General features: G+C 42.7%; 1 protein-coding gene across 6 annotated transcripts in view; it reads right to left on the bottom strand.

Annotated features, from left to right (window-relative positions):
- Positions 1-20062, bottom strand: part of plxna4 (plexin A4) — a 597697-nt gene that overhangs the window by 162193 nt on the left and 415442 nt on the right. For all 6 annotated transcript variants that reach the window (XM_068059453.1, XM_068059450.1, XM_068059454.1 and 3 more), the window contains exons 8-9: positions 11989-12088; positions 4921-5035 (exon numbers count right to left, since the gene is read on the bottom strand). In XM_068059453.1, coding sequence (XP_067915554.1) covers positions 4921-5035; positions 11989-12088 — 215 coding nt within the window. The remainder of the gene's footprint in view (positions 1-4920; positions 5036-11988; positions 12089-20062) is intronic.

Below are 20062 nucleotides of genomic sequence, written 5' to 3'. Positions count from 1 at the left end.
ATTTCCTCTGATGGGGGAATCAAAGTTGAGGGTACATCATCTTAAAATGAGAGCTGGAACCTAAGTTTTATTCAGCAGAGGCTAAGGGTTCCTAACCAACCGTTCTGAAACAGCCCAGATTAATAGTTTCTTTATTAACATCCTTAGTGCGAGGGACCCCCTGCAAATATTGACATAGCCCCAGGGACACTCCCCACCCCCCCCCAACCTTAATATCCCTAAAGACGGTGGGTCAGAGTTTGCTGTAATACTAACGGTGTTACTGTCAACGTTCATCATTATTACAGAGTAAAGCTGACAGCAACTTCTGGAATCCACTCATGCAGAACTAAACAAAGAAATCCAGAGGTTGCAGTCAGAGATACCATTGCTCCACAGGGTGCAGTCCTTGACAACAGACTCAACACTGAAATCACTGTAGTGGCATGAACTTGGGGTATTTACCCACTAGTTTCTCACTAAAGATGGCTGAAAAAGTTAGGGCTGGTGCATTTAGGAGGAAGTGGGATTTTAACAGCGTAATAAATGATAATTAATTCTGCATGGCTTCTCTGGCCCGGAAAAATTAACTTTATAAGTGTGGAGTCTCATTCCTTCTGAATAAAATTAATGTTGTAGATGTTTTAAAATTTTGTTTTTTACTTTTTTCCATTTGTGTTTTTTATCTCTCTCATTTAATCCTAGCAGTATTTCCCAATCTTGTCATGCAGACCCTCCACCTGCCAAGAGTGAGGCATATTCATTTTGTCATATGAACATTGATTTTAAACTGTTGCTGGAGCGAAGAAATGACTTGTTTGAAGATCACCAGGTACTGGGCTGGTAGCACATTTGCAAACTAAGAGATACTGCTTGTGGAGACAAAGGACTATTCCCTGCTCCAATTAACCCAAATGGATTTTGATCAGCAGACATTGAAGGTGTAAGGAAGCGCATTCCAGGCCCTGCTAAGATGATACAATCCACAAATGCAGGATTGGTTAAACCAGGTCACATGACTAACTGGCTTGTCCAGGGTTTTTGAACTAGCCACAGGACAGTTGGAATTCAGAAGGCAGTGTGCAACTGAGGCTGGATCAAGGAAGCCTCTCTCTCTCTCTCGCTTTCTCCCAAGCCACCAGACCCATGGAAGACATGTAAACCTCAAGAGAGAAAAGACTCCTACATCAGAACTATATAAATCATTAGATAGTCCACAACTTGAGTACTGAGGTGCAGTTCTGGTCACTTCATTACAGAAAGGATGTAATTGCACTAGAGAGGGGACAGAGGAGATTCACAAGGATGTTGCCAGGACTGGAAAAATGCAGCTATGAGGAAAGATTGGATAGGCTGGGGTTGTTCTCCTTGGAACAGAGCAGGCTGAGGGGAAATCTGATTGAAATGTACAAAATTGCGATGGGTCTGGATAGATACCTTAGCAGAGAGGTCAGTGTCGAGGGGGCATAGATTTAAAATGATTGGTAGAAAGATTGGAAGGGAGATGAGGAAAATTCTTTTTCACCCAGAGGGTGGTGGGGTTCTGGAACTCACTGCCTGAAAGGATAGTAGAGGCAGAAACCCTCAACTCATTTAAAAGGAGTCTGGATATGCACCTCAAGTGCTGTAATCTGCAGGGCTACAGACCAAATGCTGGAAGGTAGGATTAGGCTGGGTGGCTCGTTTCTCGGCAGGCACAGACACGATGGGCCAAGTGGCCTTTTTCTGTGCCGTAAACCTTCTATGATTCTATGATCGGAACAAATTGAAGTGTGAACTGGGCCCCAACGAATTGCAAGACTTACCAGCAACCAAAGACTCCACATTGAACTTAATGGACTGTAACTGCCCAATATTGCCTCAAACTTTTCCCCTTTATTCCTTTTACTTTTTCTGTCTCTATCTGCGTGTGTTTATCGCGAATGCTAGTGTGGTAGTGTCGCATATTCATAGTTGTTAAGTAATTAGAGTTTAAGGTTAATAAACTTCTTCCTTTCTTGTTTAAAACTAAGGAAACCTGTTTAAGTTCTTTGCCTTACAATTGGAGCAGTGAACAAGGATTCACTGAAGGGGAGCTAAAGACAGTGTTTTTAAAATTAAACCCTGTTACAGTTAAACCAGGCAAAGGCTGAGAGGGAACCCCTAGACTCCTTTCTCACCTGATTGTAACACCCTGCTTACCCAGCCATGAACTCTGGTGGACATCATTGTGATAAGAAGGACTGAAAACAGATGAATAAAAGTTATTTGTGAATATACTTCCATTATCACACAACATGCAATCCAATCACAAAACCCAGGCTCACTAAAGAAGTGTTGTGTTTGCAAGGTACAATGCTTTGTATACCTCCCTTTGTTTCAGAGATAAAATAAGATGGAGAGCAAAGAAGTGAAGAACCTCGCCAAGACATGTCTTCAGCAGTTCACACCCAATAATTAGTCTTAAGGTCAACAATTGCAAAGTCCCATCAACAGCAATAAGATAACAAAAATGACGATTTCATCAATTTCTGGTGCTGGTAGTCGAGGGAGAAATATCAGTCAGGATCCTGGGAGAACTCACAGCAGTGGCATAGGAATCTTTAATTTCACTTGAACCAATAGAACAAGCAGGTCAGCCTCCATTTTGACACCTCATCCAAAGATCTTTGATAATGCTCCTGGGTACAGTTCTGAAGCATTAGTCTAGATTATCTGCTCAAATTGTCAGTTTTTATCATAAAGTCACACACAAGTAACAGGACAATATATCTCAATGCCACTTATGTCATAAATAAAGACATCCAGCTCTGCCCCTCCTTTTACTCCCCTCAACTCCATGACCTTCAGAGTGATGTCTGACTATTTCTCCAACACCAAGCTGTAGATGAGACAGAACATGCTCCAATTTAACACTCATAGATCAAAGCAATACAATTTGGCTCCCATCACAATTTTCACACCTAACCAACAGTTCCCCCCCTGCCCCCCCCCCCCCCCCCCACCCCCAGCTTCTCGCTCAGACTGAATCCCAAGACATGCAGCCTTGGGACCCTATTTAACTCTGAGCTGAGCTTCAAGCCTCATATAGAGTGAGTTGTTGTGATCTGGAATGCACTGCCTGGAAGGGTGGTAAAAGAAGATTCAATAGTGACTTCCAAAATGGAATTGGATAAATAGCTGAAGGAAAAAAAAATTTGCTCCACTTATTTCCAGAGTCAGATTTGGCCCAGGATCTGGCACTAATTGGATAGATCTATCAAAGAGCTGGCGCAGACATGATGGGCTGAATGGCCTCCTTCTATGCTGTAAGATTCTATGATTCTTTGGGTACTGGAAATTCGGAACTCTCTCCCCCAAAAAGCTGCTGAGGGGGGTGGGGAGAAGAGGGTGCTGGGGGGGGGGGGTGGATGGAGGTAATCCACTGAAAATTTCAAAACCAAGACTGATTGTTATGCAAGGTGATTCAGGGTTATGGAACCAAGGCATATACGATGCAGTTAAGATACAAATCAGCCACAATTTAATTGTAGGGCAGAACAGACTAGAGGGGCTGAATGGCCTATTCCTGTTCCTAATTCCATGAGCCAGTGAAGAGACACAGCTTCATAAGCAGTTACTTCCAGCATTTATTAATAGAAGACAAGAACAGAAGGTGTGCTTTAGCCCTGAATTAATTTGCACTCACATATGGGTCCAAGCCTGAGGAGGACACATTGGGTTGCCATCTTGCCAGTCTTAATAGATAACTGACGAGAAAGGGAGGATCAGAGTGTAAATCCCACTGAATGCTAAGCCTTAGCAACTGAGTTAATGTTAATCTCTTGTTACCTTTGCCAAATGAGACCCCTGGCAGTTTACAGCACGGTTTAGAGGAGTCACGTTGGTGAGCTGGCCAATGCTGCAAGTGTGGCAGCTTTCTCTCCTGTTGTTGATGGGCCTCGATCAAAGAAGATGCAAACCGTGGACTAAGAACTTAACAAAATGAAGAATGCTTTGGAGACTGGGGTGCAGTAGGTTAAGCACTTCAACCCCTGGGTCTTAAATTTCAATCTTGCTTCTCCTGCGTGTAGGGATAATTTGTGAAATAAGTTTCGGCAGCTTCAAATGCAGTGTGTCAGCACTACAATTTTAACCTACGCTGCCCAGCGGTTCGGGGAAGCCTCCAATTTTAAACCCCGCAATCAATGGAGTAAAACTGGGTGAGCTGTAAAACAGATGTCTGACCCAAGGTATTCCCCAAACGTCTCTCTTCAGGGCAAGAGAATGGGGTCGCTTTTGTACTTTTGTTGGTTTAACCCCCAATCCAGAAACCTCAGCACATAATCCAGGCTGGAACTTCAGAGGAATACTGAGAAAGTGCCGCATTGGCAGCGGTGCTGCCTTACCAAGGTCCTGCCAGCTTATTGCACTGGGTCAGGGGGATGTTAAACATCTCCCATCACAAGCAATGAACCACCAAAACCTCCAACCGTTAATCCTTTATCATTATGATGTTTTACAGACACATCTAGGGAAGGGAGGGGGGGGCGGGGGGGGGGTGGTGTGGGTAGGTGAAGACAGAAAGCGATGAAAATGGTCCATGTGGGCCCTGAATTTGAATATAAATGTTAGGAATGTTGGAACAAGAGGAGGCCATTCAGCCCCTCAAGTCTGTTATGCCATTTAATTAGATCATGGCGGATCAGTATCTCAACTCCAATTGCCCACCTCGGTTCTGTATCCCTGACCACATAAATATTGATCTGAGTCTTAAATATTTCAATAGACTGAGCCTCGAGCAGCTATCTGGGGAAGAGAGTTCCGGGACAAGCTTGACGGGCTCGAATGTCCTTCCCTCCATCTCATATTCTAGAATCCTTATGATTTTAGGCCTATAAAACATTTGCTGGTTCAGGCAGCTATATGGGGGAGGTGGGGGTGGAGAGCAGGAAGGGGGGAGAAAGTTAAAAACCTCCTTACCTCTGAGACATTCACTCGACCCTCCTGGAAGGAGCATGTCCGTGGGTCATGTGTACACACGTGTCGATATTTACACCAGTGACACTGATAGGGACTGTTCACACACGATAGGCACCTGGATAGACAAAATATGCAATCAGATGATGCTTTGCAGGACCTTGCAAAATCTACGCGTGTTTAAGTCCAAGCTGTTTTGAGCTAATTAGAGCCCGACTACACCTTCATAAAAATTCTGTGCTGTCACACTTTAAGAGATCAAAAAAAAGCCAGTTATTTCAAACTGGTCTTTTCTGACCTGGAAGCAGAAATTTACAAGTACAGTGCAATCCCTCACCAAACAGTAATTAAACTCCGATTCATTCTCCAGCCCTCCCTCAGATGAAGATAGGTTTTGATAGATGAGACGGAGAAAAGCTATTCCTCTGGTGAATAACCAGAAGTCATAGATTTAAAATCATTGGCAAAAGATCTAAATGGGAGATGAGGAGATATTTTTCAGTCAGAGAGCTGTCGGGATCCGGAACGCTTCACCTGAAAAGGTGCTGGAAGCTGATTCCATAAATAATTTTAAAAGGGAGTTGCACAGGTACTTGAGGATGAGGAACATACAGGGTTACAGACAGAAAGCACAACTGCTCCTTCAAAGAGCCAGCGCAGGCATATTGGAACAATTGGCCTCTTTCTGTACTGTAAGTTTCTATGATTCTATCTAGACTTTGTGGCCCATTTTAGATAAGAGGCCCACAATGGAGAAGATGAGTTTGTTGTCCTTAGAGCAGAGAAGGCTCAGAGGAGATTTGATAGAGGTGTTTAAAACCATGTAGGGTTTAGGGAGAGTAAATAAAGAGTAACTTTCCAATGGCTAAAGGATCAATAACAAGAGGGCACAGATTTAAGGTAATTGGCAAAGAAACCAAAGGCAACATGAGGAAAACGTTTTTATGGAACAGGTGGTTAGGAACTAGAATGGATTGCCTGATAGGGTGGTGGAAACAGACTCAATTGTTGCCTTCAAAAGAGAATCTGATAAATTACTAAAGGAGAAAAAAATTTCCAGGAGTGGGACGAAATGGATTGCTTTTGAAAAGAGCCAGCACAGGCACAATGGGCTGAATGGCCTCCTTCTGTGCTGTACTATCCTATGATACTATGATTCTCTTAGCAACAGAATAATACACCGTGTGTTACAGTTTAAATAGCTTGGACAGGAAGCACAAAGCTGAAGATGCAAAATAGCCAAGTACATTGATCTGAAGAATACTTCCACACAAAGCAGTAAATAAGTGGAACAGACTGCCAGCAGGAACAGCCAGCTTATTCTTTGCACAGAAGACTTGGGTAAGTAGGGGAACGTTATAGCACAGTAACATTCGCCGAGTGCAAAATATTCACTTAGTCCCTCTGTGCGGATTAAATTATAGCAATGAGTTCCTGCTAGATATCAGAGGGCTGCCTCTCACATCAAATAAAATTGGTCTGGATCTGCCATCATCATCCTACACACAGATAAATACAGTCACTTTTCACTGAATCACCTGATCTCAGCTCAGGGCAGTGGCTGAATACAATTGGCCTCAGCACTCCTGGCTGAGGGATGGGATTTGAGGAGGTGGGGGGATTCCACTCCATTAGGTACTGTGTGCCCTGGAAGTGTTTTTTTTTTTGTTAATTCATTCTCGAGATGTGGGCATCGCTGGCAGGGGCGGTTTCATTGCCCACCCCTCGTTCCACTGGAGAAGGTGGTGCTGGGCCTTCTCCTTGATTCACTGCAGTCCATACTCCCATGGTGCTGCGAGGTAGAGATTCCCAGGATTTTGACCCAATGACGATGAAGCAATGGCAATTATATATCCCAAGTCAGAATGTTGTGCGACTTGGAGGTGGTGGTGTTCCCATGCACCTGCTGCCCTCATCTTTCTAGGTGGTGGATGTCGTGGGTTAGGGAGCTACTGACAAAGAAGCCTGGGTAGTGCATCCTGTAGCTACGAATGCTGTGAGTGTCTGTGCAGCTTAGAGTAAGGACCAGAACAAGATTCACGTGTAATGCCTTCCATTGTCAAATAGCCTGCCAAGCCTCACACACGAAGAATATCCATCTTAGAAAAGAAGTGAAGGGTGGCTTGTGCCTCCAGAAAAAATACCCACCAAGAGGGGAAAACTGAAGAGGGACGGACAGTGTTTTTAAAAAAATGCTAGCTTAGAAACTAGAGTTAATTTGTGCAGACGACAACAACAACAACAACTTGTATTTATATAGCACCTTTAATGCAGGAAAATGTCCCACGGCGCTTCAGTGGAGAGCATTAAATAAATTTGACACCAAGCCACATTACAAAGTATTACAACAGGTAAGCAAAATATTGGTCAAAGAGGTAGGTTTTAAGGAGTGTCTTAAAAGGAGGACAGAGAGGTGGAGAAGCAGAGAGGTTTAGGGAGGGAACTCCAGTGCTCTGCAACTGAAGGTGTGGTCACCAATGGTGCAGTGATTAAAATCATGAATGCGTAAGAGGCCAGAATTGGAGAAGCACAGAGATCTCAGACGGTTGTAGGGATGGAGATGGAAGCATAATGCAGTCATTCAATATTTTTAAACCTGCCATGACTTCTAAGTGGGTTAACACCTCTGTCAAAATGGCCGACAGGGTAACGTTGCATGTACATGTTTAGACTCCATCCACTCATATCCACATTTCCAGTCTAATGGGGATGTAGGAGCAGAGAAACCTGGAGGTATATATGCGCAAACTGTTGAAGGTGGCAGGGCAGGTTGAGAAGGTTTTAAAAAGGCATATGGGATCCTAGGCTTTGTAAATAGAGGCATACAGTACAAAAGCAAAGAAGTTATGGTGAACCTTTAGAAAACACTGGTTCAGCCTCAACTGGAATATTGTGTCCAATTCTGGGCATCGCTTTTCAGGAGGGATGTGAAGGCACTAGAGTGGGTACAGAAAAGATTTACGAGAATGGTTCTGGGGATGAGGGATTTTTCCGAGGACAGTTTGGAGAAGCTGGGGCTGTCCTCTTTAGAGAAGAGAAGGTTGAGAGGAGATTTGATGGAGGTGTTCAAAATCATGAGGGTTCTGGAAAGAGCAGAGCGGGAGTAACTGTTCCCATTGGTGGAAGGGTCAAGAACCAGAAGACACCGATTTAAGGTGATTGGCAAAAGAACCATGAGGAAAAGCTTTTTCATGCAATTACTGGTTACAAACTGGAATGCACTACCTGAGGGTATGATGGAGGCAGATTCAATCATGGCTTTCAAAAGGAAATTGGATAATTATCTGAATAGAAAATGCTTGCAGTGCTACAGGGGAGTGGGACTAGCTGAGTTGGTATTACAGAGAGCTGGCATGGACACAACAGGCCGAATGGCCTCCTTCTGTGTGGTAACCATTCTGTAATTCCATGTTTCATCCATTTAAACCACGCACATCAACAGTTAAGGCTGGAAATTCCACAGCGAATCCATCAGTCTCCGCCTACAGTTTCGGGGTAGGTGGGAGGGAGGGGGAGAAATCAGCAGAATTTCTGGCTCTTCATGTTTTGCTGAATTGATACCACTAATTGCAGTCTATTTATTTAATCTTTTATTCAACATTTTATAGATCAACTCGATCATATAAAAACTGCTGCAGTAGAGGCACAATAATAAAACAATTAATGAGAACGCAAAATTTGTTCCCATGCAATAAATATTTTATGAAAATATTTTCTACTGGGTCTGATTTGTCTAATTAAAGAAAAGCTAAACAAAGTCAAATTTGGGAGCTGATTTTATATTGCTGAATCAAACCCACAATCTATATAAAGATTAGCTGCCTTTATCGTGTGCATTCCTGATCTCGGTTGTGGCCTCTCTTACAACCATTATCCATCAAGCTTCCAACTGTAGACAAAGTACCTCAAAATGTTTGCTGTTAATTGACCTTCAACTCAACTGAGCCTAAGAGTGCAGCTCTGTCCAGGTTTAGTCAGGCTTGTTTTTCATATCTTCACACTCTTCCCTTGGAAAATAGTGCGAAGTAGAGGAAAGATTCGCAAGCTAATTAATAGCGAACACTCCTTCAATGGCCATAACCATCCTTACACCAGCTCGAGTGGTCACTCCTCCGAGCGGAAAAGGTTAAGAGGAAATTTGATAGAGCTGATCAAAATCATGAAGGGTATGGACAGAGTACGTAAAGAAAAACTGTTTCCAGTGGCTGAAGAGTTGATAACCAGAGGGCACAGATTTAAGGTGATTGACAAACGAACCAGAGGCGACGTGAGGAAACACTTTATTACATTGAGTGGTTAAGGTTTGGCATGCACTGCCTGATAAGGTGATGGAAAGAAATTCAATAGCAGCTTTCAAAGGGGAATTGGATAAATATTTGAAGTAGCAACAATTGCAGGGAATTAGGGAAAGAGTGGAGGAGTGGAACTAACTGGATTGCTCTTCGAAAGAGACGGTGCAGACTCGATGGGCTGAACGACCTCTTTCTGTACTGTACAATTCTCGATTGTACAGTGGGAGGGATTTATGGGCTCCCACAACCCATACAAGAAGGGGGCCACCCACGCCCACTGGATGCAAGTATCCTGCTGGATGCCAACCCAGAATTCAGAGCTGGAGCTCCAGTCTCCGCTCATCAGAACCGTCTGATAGGGGTTTAAACTTTGCACCTTCTGAATCAGAGCTGGGAATGCTACCCCTAAGCTAAAGGCTCACTCTCAGGTTATCAGTGAAAGGGAGGGACAACCAGCCAGGATGGGGACAGACAGATGGTTTATAATTTGAATATTGTGGCGTTTATGTGAAGATATTAAATGGGGGAAGCATATTTCACCAATAATGTCCACATTTCCTGTACATTAACGGTCACTAAATCTTTTCTGTTTCTAGGGTTCAGAAACACAATATAAGAAAGACAATTTGTTTAAAATGAGGAAAACAACAAAAAGATGAGCAAAACTGAGAGAAAAAGCAGATCCAAAAATAAAATGGAAGACAAATGAGCATATTGGAGAAGGATTACACTGTGTGCTGTGTGTAGAGAAACAGGATAGATATTCTTTATAAACAGGTTTATGACTTCCTTAAAATGAGAGTACAAAGGAAATCTCCCCCTCATAAATAAATATCAATATATAGACTGCCCCTTGATTGAATAAATCGAGAACAGTCTCTACATATGAATGCCAGCACTAGACTCCTACCAAAGGCGGACAAGGCTGGATTAATTTAATATCTTCTTCAAAAAGGAGCTGGATCAACAATTGGTTGGGAATGGGATTAGTGATCCTTGCGAAAGATGCAGACTGAGATTTACTTTGGGACAACGTGTCCTGCTAAGATGGTAGATTGGCGAGGTTGATTTTGTCCATGGAAAGGCAGAGTGGAGATGTGAAGATAGATGAATATTTTGCAGTTTTGTTTCCATCTCTTTTGGGGATCAGGGAATATTTATACTGGATGTTTCCCTCAGGAGGTTAAGTGGGTTGGATAGGGGTTAGATTTGTTATGAAAGTGCTTCCATTTTTTCTTATTTTTTTGACGATTTGGGTTTTAAAACTGAAAAGGATTCCATAGATGCTAGACTTTGTTTTTTTAAAAAGAGGTCATCGGAAGGTCTTTTGGACTTGGTTTATAAAAAACCCTTACTGGAAGTCACCTGTCTTCAGGTAAGTACCCAGCGGGGGCTTTTTGACCTGGAGAGAATGTTTACAGAGGAGTGGCAGGTCAAGATTTACAGCGGTCAGGAGGCTTGACTCTTGAGATTTTTTTCTGGTTTCGCTTTGGACAGTGAGTGGGGGGTGTGGACAGTGTTTTGAAAGGAGTTTAAAAATCAACCTGCCAAGGACAAAACCCCGGTTCAGCCTTTTCCACCTCTTTGAGAAGCTCTGAGAAGCGAGTGTAAGAAAGAGATAAATTGGTGCTGCATTCCTCCTGTTGCTGTATTTCTCCTGGAAAGCCTGTCAAACTGATCTTCAACATCGACCAAAAAGAATTGGCCTACAAAGATCTCAGTGACAGCCTTCTGTGCATATTTGGGATGCCAGAATAAAAGGACAACTGATATCTTTCCACATCTTCTCTTTTTTTCTTCAAGAATTAGCAGGTATTTGGCCAAAGTATTCTTTTTCTGTCCTTTTTTTGGTAACAGGGTTGTAAAGGGAAAATCTCTTTTTCAGTTAACACGTGTGCGCGCGTGCGTATGTATGAGGGGCTAAGGTAAAAAGGGAACTCTCATATTTCAATCTGTGTGTTAGTGCTTTGCTTTGCTACTGGTTAAGTCTTGTTTTATAATAAACTGATAATTTTGTTATGTATTAAAGAAACCTGGTTGGTGTATTTTATTCTGGGATAGAAATAGAGTCAATAATTGACCGTATCGGTAACTGGGTACACATTTAAATATATGTTGTGTCCTGTGGAGAAGTGGAACTAGGAAAAACAGTGGAATCCTCCCACCTCGGTCGTAACAGATTGTAGATGGCCTGTGCAAAGAGTGACACTGGTGGGCCGAACTGCATTTTCCCTCATTCTGGGATTTCTTTTAATTTACTCAAATAAATCACTTTAACAAAAACAGAAGAAAAAGAATTTGAACTTGCACAGGATGAAAGTCATCTTTTTGGATGAGACGTTAAACCGAGGCCCCATCTACCCTCTTATGTGAACATAAAAGATCCCACGGCTCTATTCAAAGAAGAGCAAGGCAATTCTCCCTGGTGTCCTGGTCAATTTTTATCCCTCAACCAACACCGAAAAACTTATTATCTGGTGATTATCACATTGCGGATTTTGTGATCTTGCTGTGTACAAATCGGCAGCCCTGCTTCCTACATTACAACAGTGACTACGATTCAAAAGTATTTTATTTGATGTAAAGAGGCTTGGGACGTCCTAAGTTCATGAAAAGCGCTATATAAATGCAAGTCTTTCTTTTACTTTCATTGAGTTAGTCAGAATGAACCCCAGGTAAATTAAAACATGCCCCCATGTAAGGTGCACGGATGACCCATTGCAGTAAAGGACTGTTGCTCAAGGAGGAACAATTAGAAGCAAGGTCCAGGCAAACTTACGAATGGTGGACACTGCAGTTGTAGAAGACAAAGCTGGTGCTAGCAAAGGTCATGCCCGTCTCCTTGGACTTCAGGTGAAGCTGCACCACTTGGTGATCTCCTGTCATAAAGGAAACACAATCCTTAGCAAGTCAGTCCAACCAACAGTCAGCAAAGGCAACCACTTCAGTAATTCCTCTCAACCTGTTCCCCATCATTGGCGACAGCACTCACCATTTTCCAAAAGGGGATGCGAAAACACTGATGACACATTGAAGGGAGTGAAATTCCTCTTTAAGGAAAGACAGGAGAATGCCTAGTTTTCTCCCTAACTCATAACCCATTAACAAAATCATATTCTCAAGAATCAAATATTTTGAAGGACCACATTCCCACAGGTTCATCAATAAATCGCAAAACAAACAGCAATTTGCATTTCCATAACATTTAAAGTAGTAAAATGTCTCAAGACGCTTTGCAGGAGTGTTAGGAAACAAAATTAGACACAAGGATTTCAAAACAAGGAGAAGAATTTTTAAATATTCATTGCAAACTTGAGAAGAAAAATCACCCCACACCTCACAAGAGATGCCTTGATTTTGATGTCTATTTTCAGGATTTTCCTGAGGATACGGCATCAATTTCCATGCCTTGGAGTACAGCTCCGTTGGGGTCAATATGAGCCCATGCTAAAGATTAGCAGGGGCCTAGCAATCTCAAATTCCATGTTGTGATGGCTACCATTCCCTCCTCTTCATCCAATTTAGAATGGGCACCCCAGGAAGCAGAGCGAAAAGCAGTTTGTACAAGATGCAGAGGACGGCAGCAGCACCATGGCTGTAGTCCAGGAAGAACAGGCTGTTCTCAGCTCCTGGGATGGCACAGTGACTGGAATGAGTGTTGGGGACTCGGCAGTCATGCGCCATCCCACTCATCGAGAACAGACGGCTGCTTCTCGGAATCCAGCCACAGCTCTCCAGCTCCCTGACTGCCTCATTTATCAAAGTGTCAGTTGGGGGCAATTACTGAAAATTCGCCAACTTCGTGCTGCCAAATGTTATCCTGGAGCTTCCATTTATTATTTTTTTCCTTTCGTCTCACTTTAAATAAACCGTCGCTCTTTGTTGCGTGTTCTTCTTCTACTTCAAATCAATTGCAGGTTTTTTTTTTAAATACAAACATGTCATTTGCCGTTTTTAGCTCTTCCCTATTTGTACCTTTGAAGTTGCCTTTGGTTTTTAAGTCCTGACTTTATAACGTACCTTTAAAAACATGCCCCTGTCCTCCTGAACCATTGGGAACAGGAATGTTCGAGGTTCTATACCCCTATACTGTCCAGAGTTGGCTGAGTTTAATATGGAGGAGCAGTGGTGCAGGAGAGAAAGTCACCTTGATCAACACTCAATAAGACCTGCTTCAAAAACACACTTATATGAATGTTGGGAAAGGACTTGATTGGACTTGATCCACCCGTGTTTCAAACCCTTCACTGTTTGGTTCCACACGTGAAGAGTGGTCACTTGGATGAGGCACAGCAGGGAGGCTGGCACACACTGAATGGTGCCCCAGAACAAGGCAGAGGTTTCAGGAAAGGAGGGGAGAAAACTGAAGAGGTGGCAAGATATATTTTTCAAAACAGAGCTTGACTTGTGACATTTATAGATAGGTTGTGTCCATTAGATTGTTGTGATCTGTTCTGACTGTGAACAAGGATGTAACATTTGCAATTCTCCAGTCCTCTGCCTCTGCCCCTGCGCCCCGCACCCCACCACCCCCCCCACCATCCAAGAAGAATGGCCAATACCTCCGCCATTTCCATCCTTACTTCCCTCAGAGTCCTCAGATGCATCTCATCTGGTCCTGTTGACTTATCAACTTTAAGTTCAGCTAGCATTTCTAATACCTCCTCTTTGCCAATTATTAGCCCATCCAGTATCTCAACTAGTTCCTTGAATTTTTTGAGGTGGTGACTAGGTGTATAGATGAGGGTAAAGCAGTTGATGTAGTCTACATGGACTTCAGTAAGGCTTTTGATAAGGTCTCGCATGGAAGATTGGTCAAGAAGGTAAGAGCCCATGGGACCCAGGGCAATTTGGCAAATTGGATCCAAAATTGGCTTAGTGGCAGGAGGCAGAGGGTGATGGTCAAGGGTTGTTTCTGCGATTGGAAGCCTGTGACCAGTGGTGTACCGCAGGGATTGGTGCTGGGACCCTTGCTGTTTGTAGTGCACATTAATGCTTTCAACGTGAATATAGGAGATATGATCAGTAAGTTCGCAGATGACATGAAAATTGGTGATGTCATAAATAGTGAGGAAGAAAGCCTTAGATTACAGGACGATATAGATAGGCTGCTAAGATGGGCAGAGCAGTGGCAAATGGAATTTAATCCTGAGAAGTGTGAGGTGATGCATTTTGGGAGGACTAACAAGGAAAGGGAATATATAATGAATGGTAGGACCCTAGGAAGTACAGAGGGTCAGAGGGACCTTGGTGTACTTGTCCATAGATCACTGAAGGCAGCAGCACAGGTAGATAAGGTGGTTCGGAAGGCATATGGGATACTTGCCTTCATTAGCCGAGGCATAGAATATAAGAGCAGGGAGGTTATGATGGAGCTGTATAAAACGCTAGTTAGGCCACAGCTGGAGTACTGTGTACAGTTCAGGTCGCCACACTATAGGAAGGATGTGATTGCATTGGAGACGGTGCAGAGGAGATTCACCAGGATGTTGCCTGTGCTGGAGCATTTCAGCTATGAAGATAGACTGGATAGGCTAGGGTTGTTTTCCTTCGAGCGGAGAAGGCTGAGGGTGGACCTGATTGAGGTATACAAAATTGAGGGGCATGGATAGGGTAGATAGGAAGAAACTTTTTCCCTTAGCAGAGGTGTCAATAACCAGGGGGCACAGATTTAAGGTAAGGTGCAGGAAGTTTAGAGGGGATTTGAGGCAATTTTTTTTCACCCAGAGGATGGTTGGAATCTGGAACACACTGCCTGAAGGGGTGGTGGAGGCAGGAACTCTCAACATTTAAGTATTTAGATGAGCACTTGAAACGTCATAGCATACAAGGCTATGGGCCAAGTGCTGGAAAATGGGATTAGAATAGATAGGTGCTGGATGGCCAGCATGGACTCGATGGGCTGAATGGCCTGTTTCTGTGCAGTATACCTCTATGATTCTATGACTTCTGTCATAAACAACATGCATCTTTAAGATGGTAAAATTTCCCAAGGCGCTTCACAGGACCAATAGTAAACAAAATTAGACACCGAGCTACCAAAGGAGATATTAGGACCGATGACCAAAAGCTTGGTCAAAGAAGTAGGTTTTAAGAAGCGTCTTAAAGGAGGAAAGAGCGATAGAGAGTCGGAGAGGCTTAGGGCCTTGGCAGCTGCAAGCATGGCTGTCAATGGTTCAGTGATGAAAACAAATCGATTTTTTTTTCAATTACTGGTTCTTTTTTCAGTCAAAGGCATTGAACAAGTTAAAAATAGAAGAAAAATTCATTATGCCCATTGATTCTGTTAGATTTTATAAACAAATTCTCTATTTAAGACTCTGATCTTCATCCCATGGTTGGTGGGCATTCCCTGGTCAGCGTGGCTTGCGGAGATGTCCGTCAAACCTCACTGTTGCCACAAATTAGCCGTAACTCCATTTCCCAACCATGCCCTTCCACACACAACTTTGGAAACAGCAGCCAGGATGAACAGCACCACAACCACTATTGTTTACTCACAGTTGCCATGCTGCTCATCGGGGCTTGAGTAATGGCCCCCACGGAATAGGCATTGGTCTGAAGAATGATGATTTTCAAACTTCATCAAGAATATATTGGCAACATGAGGAAAAAATTTTTTTGTGCAGCAAACTGGAATGCACTACCTGAAAGGGTAGTGCAAGCAGATTCAATTGTAGCTTCCAAAAGAGAACTGGATAAATAATTGAATTGGAAAAAATTGCAGGGTTACGGGGAAAGAGCGAGGGTATGGAACTAACTGGATAGATCTTTCAAAGAGCGGGCACAGGTATAATGAGCAGAATGGCCTCGTTCTGTGTTGTATCATTCTAAGATTCCATATACAAGGCAGTGAGATTTCCCAGCTATCTGCCCAAACATGAACCAGAAAATTCTGTAGATTCTTCGTCCTGGTACAGTAATGCTTTAGCTTCGATCCTGCAAAATTGATACCAGTACTTTATCCTACACAACGCACTGCTTTCGCTTCAGATGAAGTTGAGAAACCTCCCTTTGAAAACGTTCTCTCATGCAGAATGCTCCCAACATTCATTGTCTAGGTTCACACAAGAGGGACAACCGCCCAAGGTAAATTTTGAACAGTGCTAGAGGACGACTGCAAAGCATGGAATCATATCTGAACACCTTCAGGAGAGGTGGGGACAATGCTAATTAGGGAGGAAGTAGGGATGGGGAGAATGTTGAAGATGGGGTGTATACAGGGGTGAGAGGGTGAGTGATGGAGGAGGAGGGGAGAATGCTGGGACAGAGAAAATATTGGGAGGGAAAAGAATTTCTCAAGAGGGCAGAATTTCAGAGGAAAAGGAAACTAAAACAAACTCTTTCCATCAACAAAAACTTTACAATAGGAAATAACAGGCACAGTACTGGCACTGGGAAAGGGTTTCGGGAGGTGTCTAAAGGCCTGCTTAAATGTGATAGATATTATGGAGGCTTTTGCAGGTATGGGGAGAGGTAGCAAAGCAAAGCAAACTCAGGATAGGGCCCAGAGAGAACATTTTTGATGGCTAAAGCTGTGGGTCCTGGTAGTGAAGTGGGGACAGGGTGGGGAGGTGGTGGTGTAGTGATATCGTCACTGGACTTGTAATCTAGTGCTTTGGGGACATGGGTGTGAATCCCACCAAGGCAGATGGTGAAATTTGAATTCAATTAATAAATTTGGAATGAAAAAGCTAGTGGTGACCATTGTTGATTGTTGTAAAAACCCAACTGGTTGACTAATGTCCCTAAGGGAAGGAAATCTGCTGTCCTGACCTGGTCTACATGTGACTCCTGACCCACAGCAATGTGATTGACTCTTAAAATGCCCTCTGAAAGGGCTGAGCAAGCCACTCAGGTCAAAGGGCAATTAAGGACAGGCAATAAATATGAAAAGCAAAAACTTCAGCATAATTACAATCTCGACAGATTGCTAACATAGAATGTTGATGGTGTACGGAATGCAAAATTTGGCTATCACCTCATGCTTTTGACTAGTTTGGGCCCAAATTCTAGTTCAGACTAGTTGCCCTCCCATCCTGTAACCTTTACAATAGCCAACATAGTTAAACAGGTCATGGGAAAATCTATTAAAGAGATACCAAGTCTGCCATTAAGATGATACTGAGAATTCCAAAAAAATTACAACACATCAAGGAAGAATAACAAAGTAGTTTTTTTGGAAGTTAATGAGTATTCCCTTGCCAGTGACACCCACATCCCATAAAAACAAATTTTTTAAAAGCATGGAAGTCCAGACTTAGCAGAGGGGACTGCTTGCTGAATGAAAGGCTACAAGAGGTTCCAGAGCAAGGACAGAGTAAGGACATGGACAAGATTCAGAATTCAATCAGAGCGGGAGCATGTTAGTGCAGATCAGGGCAGTGGACTATTCAAACCAGCTCTATATCTGCTTCATTTATTCAAGTGTCAGTTGTGGGGGTGGGGTTACAATTATTGAACATAAGCCAACTTGCGATGTCAACTATTGGCGCAGAACTTCTATTTATAATGTTTGCATGTTGCTTGTGTGATTTTTTTCCGACGTCCCCCTCAATCAGTTCATTGCCTCCTTGTTCACTGAGGGACGTTGCCATTTCTTACATCACAACACTGAAACCAATTCAAAAAGTACTTAATTGGCTGCAAAGCACTTTGGGATGTCCTGAGGTTGTGAAAGGAGCTATACAAATGCAAGCCTCTCTTTACCAGATTTGATAATTGAGAGCCAACTGACTAAAAGGCAGTGACAAAAGAAACTATTCAATTGGTAATGGGAAAGTGATTGTGAGCAATTACCCAGCAATCTGAAAATGGGCCTCAGTTTTGGACGTCTCTCCCACCTATTTCGAAAGGACTGACAGCCATACAGCCCAATGCTAACACAATGGCTGATGATCGTTACAATACCTCAGCAGCTGATCTAAGTGTCTCTGCAAAAGACTGTGATTGACAGCCCCATTAACATGACACTTAATATTAAAGTGATGAAAGCCCTTAAGTGCACTTAGCTGTAAAGGACATGGCAATTACTCTTATTTTATCACATATTTGATTCCAGATTATTAACTCAGGATTAAGCTTTTTTTTCTCCCCACACCCCCACACTATTTGTTCATTATTTAATGCATTTCATATAAAACATTCTTCACTACAGTTTGAAGAGTCTATTTGATGGGCCTCGACAATTAAACATCTCTTGATTGAACTGAATCAAAGAACACAGGGGAGCCGGGAATGAGCAATGACTGCTGGGAAGCACCAAGCTTCCACCTTTCACAGGACATGTGAACCGACCGTGAACTCGACATTTCCCCACCCCGCCCCCCCCCCCCCAGAGAAAATTCTGCATAAATAAGCCATGATCCTGAATGGGAGCCAAGCAAAACTCCACAACGTTCATCCATACTGACATCTATGTTCACCAAATCCGGTCTATCACCCTCCACAGGTATCACTGTCCCATTTGAATCGCAGCAATGAAGAAACCAGCATGCGCCAAGGAATATTTGATCATTTCCACTTACACCTTAAGAAAGCTTCCAATGGAAAAATAACATTTGGCCCTTCAATCCTGCCCCTTCCATGGTCCATGATCACCTCAATCGTTGGCTTGCCATCTAAATTCTCAATCACGGACTTACTACACTGCATTTTCTTTCTAACTCCAATGTGAATCAAACACTTCCTCCTCCACATCGCCTCCCCAACCCTTCAGTCCTCCAACTTTGTCCTTTTATGCATCACATTTCGTTTGATCCACCATCAGTTGCAAAACCTTCAGTCAACTCAGTGCTATTCCCTCGAACTCCTTCCCTAAACTCTTCACCTTTGCACCTTTAGAAACATTTTTAAAACCCATCTTTCTGACCAAACTTTCAATCATCGCTCTTAACTCCTCCTCATGGCTGGGGATCCAATGCCTTCACCTACTCAATTTTTTTCCTCTCCTCTATGGGACATTATGGGCATTGAAGACTTCATATTAATTTTTGAATTCATATAAAGCAGGTTGTTGTTGTCAGTTAGTGTTGCTATAACTCATGCCAATCCTTGTAGTCTCCAATCCTGCTGTGAGCCAGATATTTCTCTTTCCATGAGTTAATCAATAGAATATCAACTACAAGAGAAACCCAGGATGGTCCTATAGTATTTGAAAATATCCTGATTAACTTACTGGAGAGGTATAATCACACTCCTTACTTCTATTTGCTAAGGAGTGTAGGCCATTCCAGGTGGAAGGAAGCTTGGTCTAAGTCATTCATTATTCATTTAAATTACACTAAATTCTTAGAAAGCATGAGAGATTCCTCAGACAAGCAAGTTCTTTATTCTACTTAATGGTAAACACCCGAAAAGTGAGAAGCCCAATTTTCACTTATAAGGTTGCACAATGATTATAATGCTATACGATCAACCCATGGGCTGTTTTTTATTAACCCAGTGCTCATTACACCAAGAAGCAAGCTGTTCACACTTCTGAAGCAGCTAAATCAATTGGACAGGTTTTATGCAGAATGGAAAATAACCTCTTGTTCTAAAAGCTCCAAGGGTACTTGAGCAATCAAGCAGCAAACTAACTTTTTTTTAACATGAAGAATTTGTCAATGTACAAAACAAATTGTTCCACTGGCAGATTAATTTCACTCATGGGAGATATCACAGAATCATAATCATTTGCAAGTGATTGATTGTAAATAAATATATTTATAATTATCTAATTCAGGCAGATTAGACTTCAGAAGTACAACTGAATTGTTCAAAGACACAGAGATGGAATTAAAACATGTGATGTGATATTGGGATTGATGATGTACTATGGGATACTTTTGTATTAGCTTTGTACTTTTTTT

This window comes from Heterodontus francisci, chromosome 27 (assembly GCF_036365525.1).
Source record: "Heterodontus francisci isolate sHetFra1 chromosome 27, sHetFra1.hap1, whole genome shotgun sequence".
Classification (NCBI taxonomy): Eukaryota; Metazoa; Chordata; class Chondrichthyes; order Heterodontiformes; family Heterodontidae; genus Heterodontus; species Heterodontus francisci.
Note: the sequence above shows the minus strand (reverse complement) of the source record. Positions and strands in the feature narration are given on the sequence as shown.